Below are 19,846 nucleotides of genomic sequence, written 5' to 3'. Positions count from 1 at the left end.
TATGCCAGATGTCAACTCTTGATAACCCCATTGACGTAAGGCTTATTTACACGAATGCATTTGTGCAGCATATTGGGCATGCAATATACAGTGAATAGCATCCCATGATTTCAGTGGGTTCGGTCACATGAGCATATTTTGCGTGCGCATTTCGTTTGCTCAAAAAAATAAGTAGCATGTTCTATCTTTGGGCGTATTGTGCACGAAAATAGCACATATTAAACTATTAATTGCCCATTAAAATCAATAAGAGCATGCTTGTGTATTTTTTTTAAAGCACACAAATACTCAGGGCATTTGCGCACAAAAAAATACAATAAAATATACGGACATGCATACAAAAACGGAATACCCATCGCACAAATACGTGTGTGAATATGCTTACACCCATGTGAAGCCTGCCTTATAATGAGATCTCTTCACTTTCTGTTGGGGCGCTAGTATTTTTGATGTTAGCAATAGCGCTGCAGGCCGCACTGTTCCTGCTCTCCCCCGACAGCTGTGAGCGGAGCCTTACCTCACTGAGCAGACCCCCAGCATGTAGTGTCCATTGTCCCTCCTCACTGATCAATAACGGACTGGAGCCAACATGTATTTCAAATTTAGATACATCATTCCCATATACACTACCGTTCAAAAGTTTGGGGTCACCCAAACAATTTTGTGTTTTCCATGAAAAGTCACACTTATTCACCACCATGCGTTGTGAAATGAATAGAAAATAGAGTCAAGACATTGACAAGGTTAGAAATAATGATTTGTATTTGAAATAACATTGTTTTAACATCAAACTTTGCTTTCGTCAAAGAATCCTCCTTTTGCAGCAATTACAGCATTGCACACCTTTGACATTCTAGCTGTTAATTTGTTGAGGTAAGCTTGAGAAATTGCACCCCACGCTTCTAGAAGCATCTCCCACAAGTTGGATTGGTTGGATGGGCACTTCTGGCGTACCATACGGTCAAGCTGCTCCCACAACAGCTCAATGGGGTTCAGATCTGGTGACTGCGCTGGCCACTCCATTACCGATAGAATACCAGCTGCCTGCTTCTGCTGTAAATAGTTCTTGCACAATTTGGAGGTGTGTTTAGGGTCATTGTCCTGTTGTAGGATGAAATTGGTTCCAATCAAGCACTGTCCACTGGGTATGGCATGGCGTTGCAAAATGGAGTGATAGCCTTCCTTATTCAGAATCCCTTTTACCCTGTACAAATCTCCCACCTTACCAGCACCAAAGCAACCCCAGACCATCACATTACCTCCACCATGCTTAACAGATGGCGTCAGGCATTCTTCCAGCATCTTTTCATTTGTTCTGCGTCTCACAAACGTTCTTCTTTGTGATCCAAACACCTCAAACTTGGATTCATCCGTCCACAACACTTTTTTCCAGTCTTCCTCTGTCCAATGTCTGTGTTCTTTTGCCCATCTTAATCTTTTTCTTTTATTGGCCAGTCTCAGATATGGCTTTTTCTTTGCCACTCTGCCCTGAAGCCCAAAATCCCACAGCCGCCTCTTCACTGTAGATGTTGACACTGGTGTTTTGCGGGTACTATTTAATGAAGATGCCAGTTGGGTACCTGTGAGGCGTCTGTTTCTCAAACTAGAGACTCTAATGTGCTTATCTTCTTGCTTAGTTGTGCAACGCGGCCTCCCACTTCTTTTTCTACTCTGGTTAGAGCCTGTTTGTGCTGTCCTCTGAAGGGAGTAGTACACACCGTTGTAGGAAATCTTCAATTTCTTAGCAATTTCTCGCATGGAATAGCCTTCATTTCTAAGAACAAGAATAGACTGTCGAGTTTCAGATGAAAGTTCTCTTTTTCTGGCCATTTTGAGCGTTTAATTGACCCCACAAATGTGATGCTCCAGAAACTCAATCTGCTCACAGGAAGGTCAGTTTTGTAGCTTCTGTAATGAGCTAGACTGTTTTCAGATGTGTGAACATGATTGCACAAGGGTTTTCTAATCATCAATTAGCCTTCTGAGCCAATGAGCAAACACATTGTACCATTAGAACACTGGAGTGATAGTTGCTGGAAATGGGCCTCTATACACCTTTGTAGATATTGCACAAAAAAACAGGCATTTGCAGCTAGAATAGTCATTTACCACATTAGCAATGTATAGAGTGCATTTGTTTAAAGTTAGGACTAGTTTAAAGTTATCTTCATTGAAAAGTACAGTGCTTTTCCTTCAAAAATAAGGACATTTCAATGTGACCCCAAACTTTTGAACGGTAGTGTACCTCCTCCGCCCCCCTCTTCTACGGACTTGGAGGGCTGGGTGTTTTCAGCCATCATACAGAACGCCCAAGACAAGATGTCAGAATTATCTGTGATTTGCCTGGTCTGTCTTCATTGGTAAAATTAAAGTTTTGTAATGTAGGAACCAACTTGTCACCATTTTTCTCCTTGTTTTGCTCCGCCCATGTGAGTGGGGCACCGTCTGATGCCAGCTTATACTTTCTGCACAGGAGATAATGTTTAAAGGGGTTTTGTCACAATGAAACCTTTTTTGTCTACTTGCCTCTTCCTCCCCAGTCAGTTTCCTGAACTGGTCTTCTCCCTCCTGATATTTTCCTGGCTCCTATTTTCCCACAGGTCACATGACCACGCTGAACACTGATTATGACGCTTCCGCTGAGATAGCGTACATTCATTGCCTTTTACTTCCAACCAGGGTAATGTACATTAGTGACATGCGCAGAAAATAGAGCATATTGATTATAATGGCTTTGTTCATATTCACATATTTGGCAATTCTGTCGTGCAAAAAAATACACAACATGCTCCATTTTCCTGCGCATTTGTTCAGGGCAAGAACACATCTTGAACTCATTAAACTAATTGGCCGTTTTAATGGCTGAGAGCATTGGTGGGTATGTTCTTTAGTTCTTTTCATTAAACATTCTTTAAAAAAAAAAAAAGTTAAATCACAGGGGCCAGACTTCTGTCGTGACCCAGCAGCCCCCCACCCTGCGACCAGCCCCAAGACCTGACCGGACCACTGCAGTCACTGGCCAGTCTACCCTGCCAGCAACAGAACAGGCAAAACTATCTCTTCTGCTCACGTATTACATTACACACTTGCTGTTAACCAACACCTCCATACTGAACCTCCATTGTTGAAAGGGTGTTGAGTTTGCTGTTTTCATTATTCACATTGTATTGATCTGTGCAGAACGTGGGTTGCTAGTGACCTCTGGTGGTAGAAATGTTACATTACTGCTCACCTCTCCTTTATAGAAGAAAAAGGTATTTTGGTTGGCCTGGGTATGTGGTGCGGGGAAAAGATCCTGAAGTTAGGGCAGCATCACATGAGTGTTAATCGCTGTGTGCTGCCAGCATCAGACAGTCGAATAGTGCACAGCAAGTACGCAATGACATTGCGTACTTGCTGCGTGACGCCGATCGCCATGCACTGTTGTCCCATGTATGCACATGCCTAGCTAGAACATGCTCCAGTCTTTATTGTGTGCATATTTCGTGCAAAACCCGCACATATAATATGCTATAACAATACATTCGCGTGAAGGAGCCCTAAGAGAGGAAGAGGATCTTCTGGGATGTGAGGCTTGTGTGACGTGGCAGAGAGAAGCTGCGACATAGCAGGGGGGGCGCACCAGAGCGGAGCAGAGGCACAGACACAGGCGAACCGTGGCAGCCCGTGACTGAGAGCGCGGATTAATGCTGCCTGTACGAACACCGTGTCAGGAACCTTCACTGAGAGGGATAGACCAGAGGAAGCAATACTACAGACTAATAGGGCTACGACTAGAGATGAGCGAACGTACTCGTTTAGGGCAATTTCGCAATCGAGCATCACTTTTTTCGAGTAACTGCCTACTCGGGCGCCCCCCGAATCTTTTGGCCTGAGTACTCAGTTACTCGAAAAAAAGCAATGCTCAATTGCGAAATTGCCCTAAACGAGTACGTTCGCTCATCTCTAGCTACGACTTAAGGTCCTGCAACATTCGCAGTAATCATGTCCTTCTGACTTTGAAAAACGTTCCTTGCCCTTTGAGGTACTGAGTATGAATGGAGAACTGTAATTTGATAAAAACCCGTAAGTGTGCACACCACCAGACTTCATGGACTGGGCAGGCCTGCCGATTACACCACACGTGCTCAAGCACATCTCCAAGACTGGACAAGTCATTCAGCACAAGTCATTGGATGATACTCAAGTCACATTCGCACTGTGTGCGGTAAAGCGCCATGTCTTCCTGGGTTTATGTTTGCTGGTAAGATCACCTGTCTTATGGTTAAAGTGCGTTATGGAACTTTGGGATTAATGAAAGATTTCTAGATCATCCCTTTAACGTTAAAGCTAATCCTATTGCCCCTATGGGAGCGGAACTGTTGTATTAGTTGGTGCACCGGGACAACGTAGAACCCGACAGGCCGTGCCGGAGCACTTACAACAGTTTGTCATGGAGTATGGGGGCAGTAACTTTTTTCGTTTTCCGGGATGATCGTAACCAGGAAGTAAAAATCCCGCCATATGTTAGAGGCCCAGCTGAGCCGCCAGAGCAGAGAGATGCTTTGTTATTAGGGCTGTCTCAGGGCCGGAGACAGGTCTACCCGAGTTTGGAGCCAGGATTGGTGGCTGAGGAAGACCAGGAGGTGAGAGAACCTTTAGAAAACCCAGCCTGATATTCCGCTTTTTAATGTACGTTTTACCCGCGGATGAGAGGTGTTTTCCATGCAAAAACCCCTGACATCACTCCTCTGAAGTTCTGATCTTCACACGCAATTGAGAATCGCAAGTTTTCCCATTGATTTCGATAGCGAACATTGCATCGCACTCGTATGTGCATCACAAGGCATACAATGTATTTAAGGGTGCATTCAGACGACCGTATATTGGCTGGGTTTTCACGCCCAGCCGATATACGGCGTCTCTCTCTGCAGAGGGAGGAGGCTGGAAGAGCAGGGAGCAGTGCTCTGAGCTCCCGTCCCCTCTCTGCCTCCTCTCCACCCCCCTGCACTATCTTCAGTAAGGAGAGGCGGGATGGGGTGGGGCTAATTTCTGTACTTTAGCCCCACCTTCTCTCCTTGCAAATAGTGCAGAGGGGCAGAGAGGGGGTGTAAAGGAGGCAGAGAGGGGGCGGGAGCTCAGAGCACTGCTCCCGGCTCTTCCAGCCTCGTCCCCCTGCAGAGAGAGACGCCGTATATCGGCCGGTGTGAATACCCGGCCGATATATGGTCGTCTGAAGGCGCCCTAAGGTCCAGTGAAAGGAATGGGCAATGCATTCCGAAGAAGGCAAAAAAATATGACCTACAGCAATTTTTTTTTACCTCCCAGCATCGCTGTGGTTGGAAAAATAAATCACTCATGTGTATGACTCCGTTCAAAACAATGGCGTTCATCCTCGCGCTCATGTGAGTGTAGCCGTATTAAGTGACCCAGATTCTAGTCAGTCACCCCTGAAGCAGCACCAGGAATGAAGGTGTTGTCTGTAGAGGCACAGTTACCAGACTCCACAATAAAGGTGTTGTAGTATAAGGCCATGCAGGATAATGTGTAACCCGTGTGTTTGCTCTTCCAGTATAATGGCCGGGGAGGCCTCCCTCAGGTAACGTGTCACCTGGCCTCCAGCACAACCACTCCCAGGAAACCTGCTGCACTCCTTCAGCCTCACCTGTGCTGCACTGCTATGGGGCCTAGCAGGGATGTATGACCGGCCCCATGCTGGCTGCAGCAACTGCTTATTATCTGTTCCTTATACTATTTCCTCCTTGCTGACTGACTACCGCAGGTGGGATCCACAGCAATGGCCATAGAACCCTCTCTGGTAAGTACTGCAGTGTACATGTGTGTGCAAGCACTGATACCGTCACGGCAGTATATAAACTACTCCATGTGCAAATACTGCATACCATTACCTGTCAGAGCCATAGTACGGCAGTGATTCCCAACATGCAGGATGGATTTATGCAGTCTTCTGCACAGGTGGAATATAAAACACGCTGTAGCTTTCAGGGTATTTTTCCGTATTTTTTTTTTAACGTGTGTTAGTGGCGTTCTTTAGAGTGTTTTCATGCAGCATTTTAAGAGACATGTTTTGTGGCATATTGTGATGTGTTTTTTAGCAAAATATGCTGCAGCCGGATGCTAGTTGTTGTCAATGAGACCTTATGAAACTCACTACAGGCCGTGCAGCAATAGGCCAGGCGAGCTAAGAGTACCACATATTACGCGTACAATATGCAAGCAATCACATACATTGCCTTACGCTGTTTTGCTCACATATGAGTGTAAGCATTGTGTAATGCGCAAGAAGAACGCAACATGTTCTGTTTTGCTACGTATAACACGCAAGAGAGCCAATCAATGCTGCCCATGCGGAATTGCATTACATTACGGCGTATATATGTGCCCTTTACGAAGCGACAGCAAAGGAAATAAAAAACAGGATGACTCTGCATGACAGCGTGCGTGTGATATGTTGTCACGCACAGTACAATTTCGCTGCCATACACGGCGATAGGCCGACTCGCTGCCGGCTCCACAGTGATAAAACCCTGCAGACTCGCGCAAGGCTTTATACATACAACCATGCGCGCCCGGCCTAAGGGTGTTTTTACAAATGTGCTCGGGGTTCCCCTTTCCTGCTCCATTCAGAGAACAGGAAAAGGGAATTCCCGCAGTCAAACTGCTCCATCTCGGGACAGAACTAAACAGCGCTGAATATACCCCATTGACTATAACGGGTTCATTCGCTTTCCGCACAGCTGCCCGGCTTCTTGATGGAACAAAAAGTGCTGCATGCGGCACTTTTTCTTCCAGTATTTTGAGCCGCATCTGTGATGGAGCCTCCAAACGAAGGTTCCAATATAGATGTGGATCCGGCCTTGCGCCACTTTCACATGATAGTATTTAGGTTAGTATTTTGCCGCACTGTTTGTAAACCAGGAGCAGGTTCCAAAATACGGAAGAGATGCAGTCTTCTCATCATGATGACTTCACACGGGCTCAAAATCACACGATTTTGTAGCGATACGACAACGCTACAAACTGCATGTATGTGAAGCCCATGGTTTCCAATGGGTTCTTCCAGCGATGTTTTGTAGGCTGATACAAAATTGTGGCATGCTCTATACAGCCAGGATTTTTTTAAAATTTGCAGCCCATGTTACCCTATGAAGTTTCCTTGTTATCGCATCGCACGAACTTGCGATGTTTGTGCGATGTAATGCAGTTTTTAACATTAGAAACTCCTACTAACTTTCTCAAGACAAAATCACTGGTAGTAGCAACACGATGCTACATTTTTCCCAATAAAAAAAGCATCACTGACGCTACAAAATCGCGAGTACATAGCAATGATCTCGTAGCGATATTGTACCAATTATATCGCTGTCGCCTGTGTGAAAGAGGCCTAATAGTTTGTATTTGGAGTTTCCACTCTTGATTATTTTTTTTTGGCTTACAAATACTAAATCAAAATACTGTCCAGAATGCCGTCGTGTGAAAGTGACCTGAAGTGGCATTATGCTCATTGGTGCCTTTTTTTTAAATTCCGTGGCATTTTTTTTCTTACAGCATGCTCTAGGTGTGGTGGTGTTTTTTTTGTTTCAAGAATTTTTTTTACAGACATCTCTATAGAAGAAAAAAACTTAAAGGGGTTGTGTCACTAGAAGAAAAAAATTTCTAACAGCTGAGACCTGTTATAAAATACAAAGAGAGACTCTACTCGCCTCTCTTCAGCTCCTGGGATACAGCTGCAAATTTTTTATTTTTTTTTGTTGGTTGGGAGACAACCCCTTTAAAAGTGCGTGACCAAAAAAAGCCACAAAAAACCCACTTGTAAAATAGTGGACTGCACATGAATCCATAATAGCCTATGAGGTCATTCATACGGATTATTATAACGGACCAATGGTCTATGTGAAAAAGTCGCTGCCTTTCATGGATGAGAATTGCATATGCAATGTGCAGGGTTGTTGAACAAGCAGGCCCATTGAAAACAATGGGCGATATAACAGAAAGATAGGATATGCTTATATAAAATAGTGTTGTACCACGGTGCCATGCAGAAAAACTTTGCTAATGTGAATGAACCGATTCAAAAGAATGGGGTTCACATTTGTGCATCTCGCAATGCACAAATCTCCCATGATTTCCTCCCCAGTGTGAAGGCACCCTTAGTGCGCCTTCAGACGACCGTATATCAGCCGTGTGCCGATATACGGCATCCCTCTCTACAGGGGGAGGAGGCTGAAAGAGCAGGGAGCAGTGCATTGAGCTCCCGCCCCCTCTCCACCTCCTCTCTACCCCTCGGCACTATTTGCTATTTTGAAACTTAGCTCCGCCCCTCCCATTGCAAATAGTGCCAAGGGGTGGAGAGGAGGCAGGAGCTCAGTGCACTGCTCCCTGTCTTCCAGCCTCCTCCCCCTGCAGAGAGGGAAACCATATATCGGCACATGGCCGATATATGGTCATCCGAAGGCACCCTTAGGCTGGATTCACATGGGGCGAAATTTACTGTGCAGACTTTCTGCACGAAAATTCCGCCTGCAATCCTAAGCCCGAGACTAAGCAGCTAAGTGCACAAGATTTGCGAAAAATGTCGTCCACACACTGCGGACAGTCCGCTGCGGCCAAACCACACTGAAACTGACATGCCGCGCAGAATTCAAATCCGCGGAATTCTAATACTGAAGAACACTACATTACTTTTGGTTGCTGTAGAAACCGTTTGTTCCTTGATTTCTGTTCGTGTGAATAAACCAATACGATTGGACTGTTACCGGTGGTAAGTCCCCGACAATCGCACTTTGTGGATATGCTGAGGATTTTCTGCATATAGAGGTTGCACATTCATTTTAATGGGAATGTCGGAAATTGCTAAGAACAATCCACGGCACTCCCACTGAAATGAATGGAGCTGCTGTGTGCATGCGCAACCACTGCCTCATTTATATGGGAACCTTCAAGATCCCATTCCTCGGAATCGGTGAGGATCCCGGTGGGAGGACGCACCACCACTCACAAAGTAGGTCCCTACCCTATGGATAGGAGACAACTTTGTAACTCGGCACAACCCCTTCAAAGTTGGACCTCTGAAAGAAAGCTTTTTTTTTCTATTTACGGTACACTCGCCAAATATGCCTGACTACTTTCCATTTTATAGTATTTGCTACAGATGATGTCCAGATCTCCGGTAGTAGTCACTTACCTGTCAGGCCTGTGAGCTGACAATAATATAAACACAAATGTGTTTTGTCATTTATGGCACATTAGTGACATGTCATGTACTGAAAATAGTAGGCATTAATGCAGTCTGTAAATAAGCATTATACTTCCAGACATGTATCTTCCTAGCACAGCCGCATTGCTTTTATGCAGACTACTGTATTTTCATAAATGATTCTGTACTGAAGCCTGTGGACCAAACGTGCAGCCGTCTGAATTTAGAGACATGGCAATATTGAAGTCCCTAGCTTAGCTCATACGACCCACCAAATATGGAAAGATGAAAGGGCCACATGGTGACTACTATTATATTTGCATATATTTTAATGTAAAGTAAGACTGAACTGATTAAAAACAAAGAATTATAAAGTAAAGGCCCATTTACACGGAAAGATGATTGCTTAAAATTTGTTCAAAAGATAACTCAAACGGCAGTTTTGAGCGATCATTATGCACAAACTACTAAGTAGCTACTTAGTAGCTTATTAGCATGCAAATGAAGCCTTTTGCTGAATGCAGATAACAGCTGGAGGTCTGTTATCTGCATTCAGCTCCATTGTTCTCCAGGGGAATAGTAGCTGAAAGAATACTATCAGCGCTACCCGTGGAGAACTCAGCATGCGGTCTGATAAGACTGCAGAATGATTTTCAAGCTGATAAACGAATAGTGTACGAAAAGTGCACAATGACCACGCGCTTAGACACAGCGATTATTGCTCAAAAGATGACTTTTGCGCAATAATTATTGTCTAAAAGGACCTTTAGGGCTTATTCAGGCGACCGTATCGTATTCACTCCGGCCGATATATGGCGTCCCTCTCTGCAGGGAGAGGAGGCTGGAAGAGTCGGGAGCAGTGCTCTGAGCTCCCGCCCCCTCTCCACCCACTCTCCCCCCCCTCTCCACCCACTCTCCCCCCCCCCCCTCTCCACCCCTCTGCATTATTTTCAATGAGGGAAGGTGGAACGGGGGCGGAGCTAATCCCTGGAACTTAGCCCCGGCCCGCCTCCTCTCATTGCAAATAGGGCAGAGGGATGGAGAGGAGGCAGAGAGGGGGGCGGGAGCTCAGAGCACTGCTCCCGGCTCTTCCAGCCTCGTCCCCCTGCAGAGAGAGACGCCGTATATCGGCCGGTGTGAATACCCGGCCGATATATGGTCGTCTGAAGGCGCCCTAAGGTCCAGTGAAAGGAATGGGCAATGCATTCCGAAGAAGGCAAAAAAATATGACCTACAGCAATTTTTTTTTACCTCCCAGCATCGCTGTGGTTGGAAAAATAAATCACTCATGTGTATGACTCCGTTCAAAACAATGGCGTTCATCCTCGCGCTCATGTGAGTGTAGCCGTATTAAGTGACCCAGATTCTAGTCAGTCACCCCTGAAGCAGCACCAGGAATGAAGGTGTTGTCTGTAGAGGCACAGTTACCAGACTCCACAATAAAGGTGTTGTAGTATAAGGCCATGCAGGATAATGTGTAACCCGTGTGTTTGCTCTTCCAGTATAATGGCCGGGGAGGCCTCCCTCAGGTAACGTGTCACCTGGCCTCCAGCACAACCACTCCCAGGAAACCTGCTGCACTCCTTCAGCCTCACCTGTGCTGCACTGCTATGGGGCCTAGCAGGGATGTATGACCGGCCCCATGCTGGCTGCAGCAACTGCTTATTATCTGTTCCTTATACTATTTCCTCCTTGCTGACTGACTACCGCAGGTGGGATCCTGGCTCTTCCAGCTTCCTCCCCCTGCAGAGAGAGACGCCGTATATCGGCCGGCGTGAATACCCGGCCGATATACGGTCGTCTGAATAAGCCCTTAGACTGTAAAACAAAATTATTTTAGACAGAAAGCTTCTTGTATCTAAAACTATAGTCTTTTGTTATTCTTTGTATACCTTATTTTATAGCTTGATACATGCACTGCCCACCTGAAGATCTGCTTGAAGAATATCCATAAGGTAATGATGTATATACAACTTTATTTTACATGTCTTGCGTGCTATTCGGGCATAGCTCTGTAGGAACACTGTTGCCATTTGAGATTAATCAGGTTTTTTTGCGAATGGCATTTTGTGCTCTTTTAATTGCACAGTGGTTCCAACCACCATAATGATATCAGCGGGGCCCTCTGTAATGTGGAAAGTGGTTGTACAAACTGGACAATGTGTATTTATTTTATTGTATTTTTTTCATTGTGAAGAGAGTTGTATACATGTCAATTAGGCTGGATTCACACGAACGTATATCGGCTCGGTTTTCACGCCGAGCCGATTTACGTCGTCTCTCTCTGCAGGGGGGGAGCCTGGAAGAGCCAGGAGCAGTGCTCTGACCTCCCGGCCCCTCTCTGCCTCCTCTCCGCCCCTCTGCACTATTTGCAATGGGGAGAGGCGGGGCTAATTCACGGAACTTAGCCCTGCCCCCATCCCGTCTCCTTTCATTGGAAATAGTGCAGAGGGGTGGAGAGAAGGCAGAGAGGGGGGCGGGAGCTCAGTTCCTGCACCTGGCTCTTCCATCCCCCCCCCCCCCCCCCCTGCAGATGAGGACACCATATATCGGCTCGGCGTGAAAACTGAGCCGATATACGTTCATGTGAATCCAGCCTTAAGCTGTGTAACGATACACTGCATATAAAGGATGTCCACAGAAATACCTATCCAGGGGCAAGAGATCTTTGTTTTTTATTTAACTGATTGCCATCAGTACATAAATGCATTGTTATGCTAATCTGCCTTCAAGTGATTCCCATTGGTTAATTTAGCACTGGAACAAGCAGCAACACAGACATACCCTTGTGCAATGCTGGAAATTTCTCTTTTGCCCCTGAATAGGTATTTCTTTGGAACCATGTATACTAATATTAACCTCTTAAGGTTAATATTAGTACAGGCTGTTCTGTACCTTAAGGACCAGACACTTTTTAGGGATTTTAGCCATGTGGTAGTTTTAATGTCCTATTTTTTTTCCTTTAGCTACCAAAATGAATTTTGCTCTGTTTCCTTTTCTCGTAATATATAGAGCAATTTTTTTAATATCTTTTTTACAGAATTTTTTTTTTTTACTTTATTTATTTTAGTTTTATTGGGGGTTAAAAGCTTAATTTATTTTTTTGCATTTTCTACTTTGTTTTTAAAATTAGTATATTTACGCTGAAATGATGTATGGAAACGGGTTGCTCATTTTGTTTCGGACGTTTTGATATACAATATGCATGGTTTTGGATTACAGGGCGTATATTGCAACTGTTTTGGTTGGCGTCACTTTTGGGTTATTTTCTTTCTTATGTATATATTATTGTTCTGTAATTTTCATTTACTTATTTATGTAATTATTTTTACTATATATGTCCCCCATGATGTCATATAAGACCTTTTTTTTTATTTGACATTTTTTGACTGTAGCTGGGGCATTTATAGGAGCCCCATTTATAGGGGAAAACATTCCCTGTAGTGACAATAGTCACTGGCAGAGCTGATCATGGTGTACTACAACCCTGCAGCTCTGCTGCAGCAGGGAATCCCGGCGGTCACGTCACTGCCGGCTCCCGTAGTGGAAGAAACACTTCCCCTTTCACTTTTTAGTATATCCTGTATGACTGTGCATAGAGAGGTAACTGTCAATCATCGATAGGACCATCCCCTGGACTCAATCATAGAAAGAGCAGAGGTTTAAATAAAAAAAAAATATACAAGTTATACTGGAACATTTCAAACAAAACTATACATCCGTCTGCTCGGCCCCTCCTGCCTGCATGTTGCTCTGCATTTACAGTGTGGTGCTTTTATGCTTATTATCTATTTCTTTTTTTCAATGTGAAGGTGATACAGAAGGCCAATGAAATCCTGTGCAGCATCAGCCAACCCTCAGTGTGCAGTGAAGTGCTCCTGTCTTCTCGAGGAGCAGATTATATATCTGGTAAGTCTGGTATATTTGTCAGGGTTGCAGCAGTCTAATACAGTGAGTAAAATGACTGCAAAACGGGTTACAGCAATAACGGAGCTATTGCCTTTCTTACTAATCCAGTAGAACTCCATAAGGATACTTTTACACAGGCCGACTGTTTCAAACGAGCAATTGTTGGCAACTGTCGGTCCATGTAAACCCAGGACCCGACAGGGCTATTGAGTGAGATTCACTTGTCGGAGTTGCCCAGTTTTCAGCTCAGCTAAAAACCGAGCAACTGTCATACCGGCCCATGTTATTCTGAATGGAGCCGGCAGCTGGAAGCACCTCTTTCAGAATTGTTCAGATTCCCGCGGGGTTCTGAACAAAAATCGTCCCATGTGAACTCATGCAGCAACTGAACAAGAATCAACACTGTTAAGTGTAAAAAGCAGTTGTTCGCTTTTGAATGACTGTGTCCTTACTATGAATGGAGGCGAGCAGAGGGAGAGCACTCCCTGGTCCCGTCCGCTTCCGTTCCTGCAGCACTGTGGGCGATGCCAATGATACTCGCTCCTGTGTAACAGTACAGGAGTGAGCATCACTGGGATGAGTGTTGAGCATCGTTTTGCCCGACAGCTTATCCCTTGTAAAAGGACCTTAAGTATTAGATTCAAACGCAGCCAAAAGTTAGGGTGAGGGCGGTTTCAGACTGTCACATGCGATATAGAGTGTATTAGCGCATTGAACCAGTCAAAATGGTTTTTTTTTTACCGTTCAAATTTCACGCTACTGTGTGTGGGTAAAAAAAAACAAAAACCCTAGGAGGATAGGTCTTATCTTTTCTCTACATCTGAAAAAAGGGGCAAATCCTACCTTTTCTCGCGTGTAGTACTGGTGCGAGAGAAACCCACTAGTGAAAACAAAACCATTGAAATCAATCCTGTTTTGCAGCTATGATTTTCACGGCTACAAAACATAACAAAGCACGGCCATGTAGGCCTGTTTCACATGGGCTACAAAATCGAACGATTTTGTAGCGATGCAACATCCCTACAAAACGCATATATGTGAAGCCCATGGTTTCCAATGGGTTCTTTCAGGCTACAAAACATCTCTTATGTGGAAGAACCCATTGGAAACCATGAGCTTCACATGCATGCGTTTTGTAGCGATCTCACATTGTGCAATTTTTGAAGCCCATGTGAAACGGGCCTAAATATTCCTGCGTTGTGCACTACACATGCTCAGAAACATGATTCTAGTTCTAGGGATCACTAATCAACTTGGTTTAGTATTAAAAGCCTAGCAAGCACCAATATGGCTGTCAAATTAGCAAGAAAGTGCTGTAAACTGTCAGATTATAAAAGCCTGTTATACTGATGTTTTTGTATCTGCTTTGTGACTTGGCTTTTGCAGGTGTAGTAGAAGTTTACAGGCTATCCAAAAGAATGGAAGGAGGAATGAAAACGCACAACATTGACTGTGAGCGTTTAGGATTTATCCTCAGGGATATTGAGCTGTCATGGAATAATTTGCAGGCCTTCCTGTCTATTTGTCCAAGCTTATTACTGGCATTGGTGAGAACAGCTTCAACATTACACAAGACTGTATATTAGCTGTATATGAAGCAAATGTAATATGTTTTTGGAGACTCTTAGGAATCTGTATTATTCCAATATACTATGAAGGAGTGTTGCCATTATAAGACATTTTGGTATAGAGCTTGGATATGGTCCTGCAGCGTCCCGTAGGGTAACCTCGGACACAGGGCATATGTTGAGGAGCGGGGAGGGTAAGATGCTGGCTGGCGGCACTTACCACGCTCCCTCCCGGAGGGACGCACGTAGCATCGGCCAGGACAGCGCTGGGCCTCTTCCGGACACCCCTAGGAGAGGGATGCCCAATAAACGGTAGAACAGGGATGGTAGTTGTAATGGATGACGCCACCATTCCGTCACACACCGGAATGACCTTCGGTGGTGAATAAAGGAGTCGCAGACAGATATAACGTAACTCAGATCCTTGGGAATGGTCACGGCTTGGCAGAACTTTACTTGAAGATAATTCTAACAGTACAAGGCAAAGTAGACAATCTTCCAAGTGCAGGCATTTAGACAGACTTGATTAGGAGTACCTCCACACGGCAATCCGAGGCTTCAGGATGCCCATGTGTGAACAATTGAAGATGCATGCCTCCACCCAGCGGTCCCAGACTTCAGGACGCTTAGGCATGAGCAATTGAAGAAGAGTACCTCCACCCGGTGTCCCAGACTTCAGGACGCTCGGTTGTGAACAATTGACAAAGAGTACCTCTACACTGGGCCTTGAGGAGTAACACTCACGTTTCACTAATGCTTTCTCTCTCTTTGGGGCTCACTCTTCTCTCATGCTAGAACAGTCAATCTAGGGAACCTCTCCTCCTCTTCCATTTTTCACTACATGAGGGTTGAAGGTACCCTCATGCAGCTGGCCCTCTTTATCAGGAACCCAGAAGACATGGAACTCCTTTCCTGCACTCAGACACTCACATTTATAGACTTACTCATACCACGGGACAAGACCTAAATTGAGCCTGCGAGTAATCTACAGGCTCTTGCAAACATTTAACCCATCACACGCTGCAGCTGTGCAATACATATAACAGAATGACTACACAGATTTGCACAGAGCATCTATATAAGACATGACATATATGACATTATGGTGGGTGCCAGGAAAAACGTTGATGCAAGGAAGTCAGTTTACTTGTTTGCCATTAGAGCCTGTAAAGCAAATTAAAGATATCTGTTCACTATTAGTTTTTCTATGGAGTATAAGCTACAGGCTGTCATGCTGGTGAGCAATATTATTTTTTTCTGGTTGACTTGCTGTAGTTGCAGATAATTGCTTCCTGCAATTAGAGAGGTTAGTGAAAGTGCAATAAGTATTGTAAAGGTACCCATGCAAAAGGCAGATTTGCTGCAGATTTTCCACCGCAAATTCTGTTGTGGGCCTCACTTTATGTACTGCAAAGGTCTAGAATCTGCAAAATTGGATTCAAATCTGCACTACAAGAGGATTTTTGCAAAATGCAGATGAGAGCTAATCAATTCAATACAAATTCAAATATATTGCAATTCTCCGCTACTGTGCTGATACTTTATTATGCTGTTGATTTACTGTTGGAGAATCTGTGTATAATATGCATTATGATTTATTGTAGACGGTTCTGCAATGAAAAATGTATTTCATGCATCTGAATGGGCTTATTTCTGCATGAAGCACTTGGATTTCTGAAAGGCCCACTTGGATAAATGAGCCAGTGATAGGCATACTGCAACATGTATGAATTATACCCTATGTGATGCCGTTCTAATGAGCCTGTATACGAGACTCGTATCTCCAAACAAGAACTACACTTCATATTCATTTACTAGAAACAAATGTAACGGGAAGTGATATGCTTTTTTATCACACATTTACTTTTGATGGTTAGCAGATGAGTAACTGGAAGAAAAATCCTTCACTAAAAGAACTGCTATACGGAGAGTTGTCCAACTTTCTCAATATTTACCTAAAACTGTCATGAGAGGCTCCTGAACACTCTTGCAGGTGATTTACTCCATATTTATCAACCAGCTGAGGATCTGTCTACTAATGACCCCTAAAACATTTTGGAATTTTGTATTCCATAAACAGAATTAAGAGGTTGGCTTGTATGCAATCGTGAGACTTTTATTTTTATAATTGTCTAAGGACTGAACTTTTTTACATAATGCCAACATGGTAAACTTGTGCCCATTTTAAAGAAGCCTTAGAGATATGTTGCTCCTCATTGAGTTGAAACAAGTAATATCAGAGGTATTTGGCAACCCACTGGCTTGGTTAGTCCAACCATGCAGACTGGCCCAGTAGCTGCCGACCCCAAGATAGGTGCAGAGGACAAGACTATACACTATATCACTAAGTCCTAGAAATACTTGATCCTCACTATGAAATGTATATTAGTAAATAAAAGACCACTATATTGATGATAAAACTTCTATATTTTACAGTGACGCCTTTACTTCTAAGGACCCCTTGTAATGTGTAATTTGCTTTCACCTCTACAGCCCTCGCAATCTGTTTTAGATTATGCAGCAGAAGGAGTGTTCTCTGACTTAAGTCCATGTCTTCAGAGTTGTTGTGGCGTTTGTCTGATGGACAGACCGGTGGAAGAGGTGAGTCATCCAGAAATATATATATTTTTTAATACATTGAGCTGCTATTATTTACTGCCCAGTAAGGTTACATTGTAAACGTTATAATAAGTATAGCTGTTAATGCAGTGTGCTGTGTCCGTACCGCTCCGCTACAATAACATACGTAGGGTGGTTTAGAGACGGCAACCTTCACCCATTGACACATTGTAAGATATTTAAAGTACACAGTAGAGCTGCTGTCAACACTGCTTGATGGCATCACTATGCATCCTTAGTTTTTAGCCCATCTAAACAGTGTCCCAAAAAACGAAGCCAGGAGGGGCAGCAAAATGCACTGGGTGTTCTAGCAGGGCACTCAAGGAGCTCGATAAAGTAACGTAAGTTTCACAATTTTAAATGTAGGTTTACATGAAAAACCCTATATAAATGCACTAAAGCTGGCCATATACATGAAATAACTGTGGGCTAAAAGCTCTTCTGGCTGATGGCTATTTCTCCTGACTCCACTGTGAACCTGTAAATACGGGCCAACATTCAACAGGAAGAGGGGAGTAAGCAGCTGCCAGACCCCCTAAGTCAGTGCAGTATCTCAGGTTGGAAAAAAGAATCAGACATGTTGAAATCCAACATGCTTAATCGCTTTTTCCACCAACATCTGCTGTTGCTGGACAATTGTCAGATCTGGACTGAAATAAGCAAAATCTGCAAAGTTTTCTTGGGTGTGCAGAATGTGTTTTACCTCTCGTTTAACTTTTATTTTTTCTAGACGCCATCTGAAGTGAAAACCGGCATGCTTAACGTTGGAGGGCACCCCTACCACACTAGCTGTGCCAACTTCTGGCTACACTGCGTGGACTCTACATTGCCTGTTATGGCCTGTTATAGTAACTGTTCTGCTTGTATGAGACTAAAGAATTATGACTCGTGACACCGTGAAAATTATGGGATTGTATGAACTTTCACAAGGATCAAATTATTTATTTTACCTTATTTTAATTTAACCAGCTGTCCTTTTTTATTGTATAGAGCTATTAGGATGTTGAAGATGTTCCTTTTTATATAATGAAATAAATTTGTGAAGCATCAAGCTATAGTATAGGAACATAATGCATGTTCTATTGAAATACAATGGTTTGGTCCCATCTATTAATTTATGTGATACATTTGTTCACCATACCCTTTTTAATTTAAATATCTATTGACATTTTACAGAGATTTTAACCAATTGCACGTATGAAGGGGCTATAATATCTTGGGCCGGTTTCACACAAGCATAATATGGGTGCAAATCCTTGCCCTAACTATTACTTCGGGTTAAGAATATGGCCCTATTACATGTGTGAAGTATCCATATGCTGATGGTTATAAGAAACACTTAGTAAAACTCCTGTAAATCAGAGATTTCTCTAAGATTTATAATTGTCCCCTCTCCGTAGGTGGAGATCTGACTGCTGGGGCCTCCCCTGATCCTGAAAACGGGGATCCCGACCGTCCCCGCACAAATGTAGCAGTAGTGTAGTGTATGCTTCATTTACTCAAATGACAGCATTGGAGATTGACTAACTCTATTCATACCGCTCTCAGTATCAATGGGGATCCCAGCGGTTGAACTTCCACCAATCATAAAGGCATTATCTGTCCTGTGGATATGGCTTAGATAACTTTAGATCTTAGTACAACCCCTTTAACAAAATGATCTTTTTGGCCTTTCTAGTGTTAAAATAAAGAGTGAGAAAATCTCTGAAGAGTGACTTTTATTCTTGCAAATGGTAGGATGTTTCAGGTCATTCAACTCGGAACCCCAATGGGTGAATCCACATGTAGCAGACTTGTTGCAGAAATTTGTGCCACTGTCTTGTTCATCTGAATGGAGTTTGCAGACATCCATGTACTTGCCACCAAAACAACCCCTTTAAGATGAACGCAATGGATTTTCAGAAATTGGGTGAGTGAAATTCCTGCAATTTGTGGTATGAGATACAGTATTTTATTAATCAATCTTGCAAACTCTAATGAAAGGCTTAAGAGTCTCCCAGATTCCCATAAGACCTGGCAAATCTCCTGGGTGCTGAGCTGCAATAAAACATCCTAAGGAAAGGCCAGCAATAGGAATCACAATAAATGTAGGAGGTCTTTGCCCCTGTATTTGTTTAGGGGTCTGTATGTAAGGAGTCTGGTCTGGGGTTGGTATTTAATCTTTATTCTTTCAGTTGACTGTTTAGGAGGTCTTATCTAGTGTCCATATTAATTTTTGGTGGGTGATGCAGGTGGCTATATGCATTGTGAATCAATTGTAGGTTGGAGGTGTGTCCTCGAATAGTTTGCACTGCTTGCTGTTTATAGGTCACTTTTCAGAATCTCTGATGTGTCGTCACCAAAAGGTTAGCACGTGGTATTGCTGTGCATCCACCATACAAGTAGCAGGAGCTAAGCCTATATACTTTGAATGTGCTATTGTCCAGGAACGATGTGCCTTAATACTGACCATATCAAAGCATGGTAACTTATTCTGCTATAGATACAGACGTGACTGTGTAAAATCTAGTGGCCATAACTTGCTATTTTAGTGCGTTGGAAAGGCATAATTGAC

General features: G+C 43.7%; 1 protein-coding gene across 1 annotated transcript; it reads left to right on the top strand.

Moving 5' to 3' along the window:
• The first annotated feature begins 5,362 nt into the window (after nucleotides 1–5,362).
• LOC136627789 (synergin gamma-like) lies at nucleotides 5,363–19,001 on the top strand. The gene is made up of 6 exons (XM_066603182.1): nucleotides 5,363–5,797; nucleotides 11,101–11,151; nucleotides 13,009–13,105; nucleotides 14,492–14,652; nucleotides 17,167–17,274; nucleotides 18,023–19,001. Exons 1-6 carry the CDS (start codon nucleotides 5,777–5,779, stop codon nucleotides 18,182–18,184), a joined length of 600 nt encoding a protein of 199 aa, XP_066459279.1. The 5' UTR covers nucleotides 5,363–5,776; the 3' UTR covers nucleotides 18,185–19,001.
• The last annotated feature ends 845 nt before the right edge of the window (nucleotides 19,002–19,846 follow it).

Source organism: Eleutherodactylus coqui, chromosome 5 (genome assembly GCF_035609145.1).
Source record: "Eleutherodactylus coqui strain aEleCoq1 chromosome 5, aEleCoq1.hap1, whole genome shotgun sequence".
NCBI classification, from domain to species: Eukaryota; Metazoa; Chordata; class Amphibia; order Anura; family Eleutherodactylidae; genus Eleutherodactylus; species Eleutherodactylus coqui.
The sequence above is the reverse complement of the archived record's forward strand: the minus strand, read 5'-3'. Positions and strand labels throughout refer to the sequence as shown.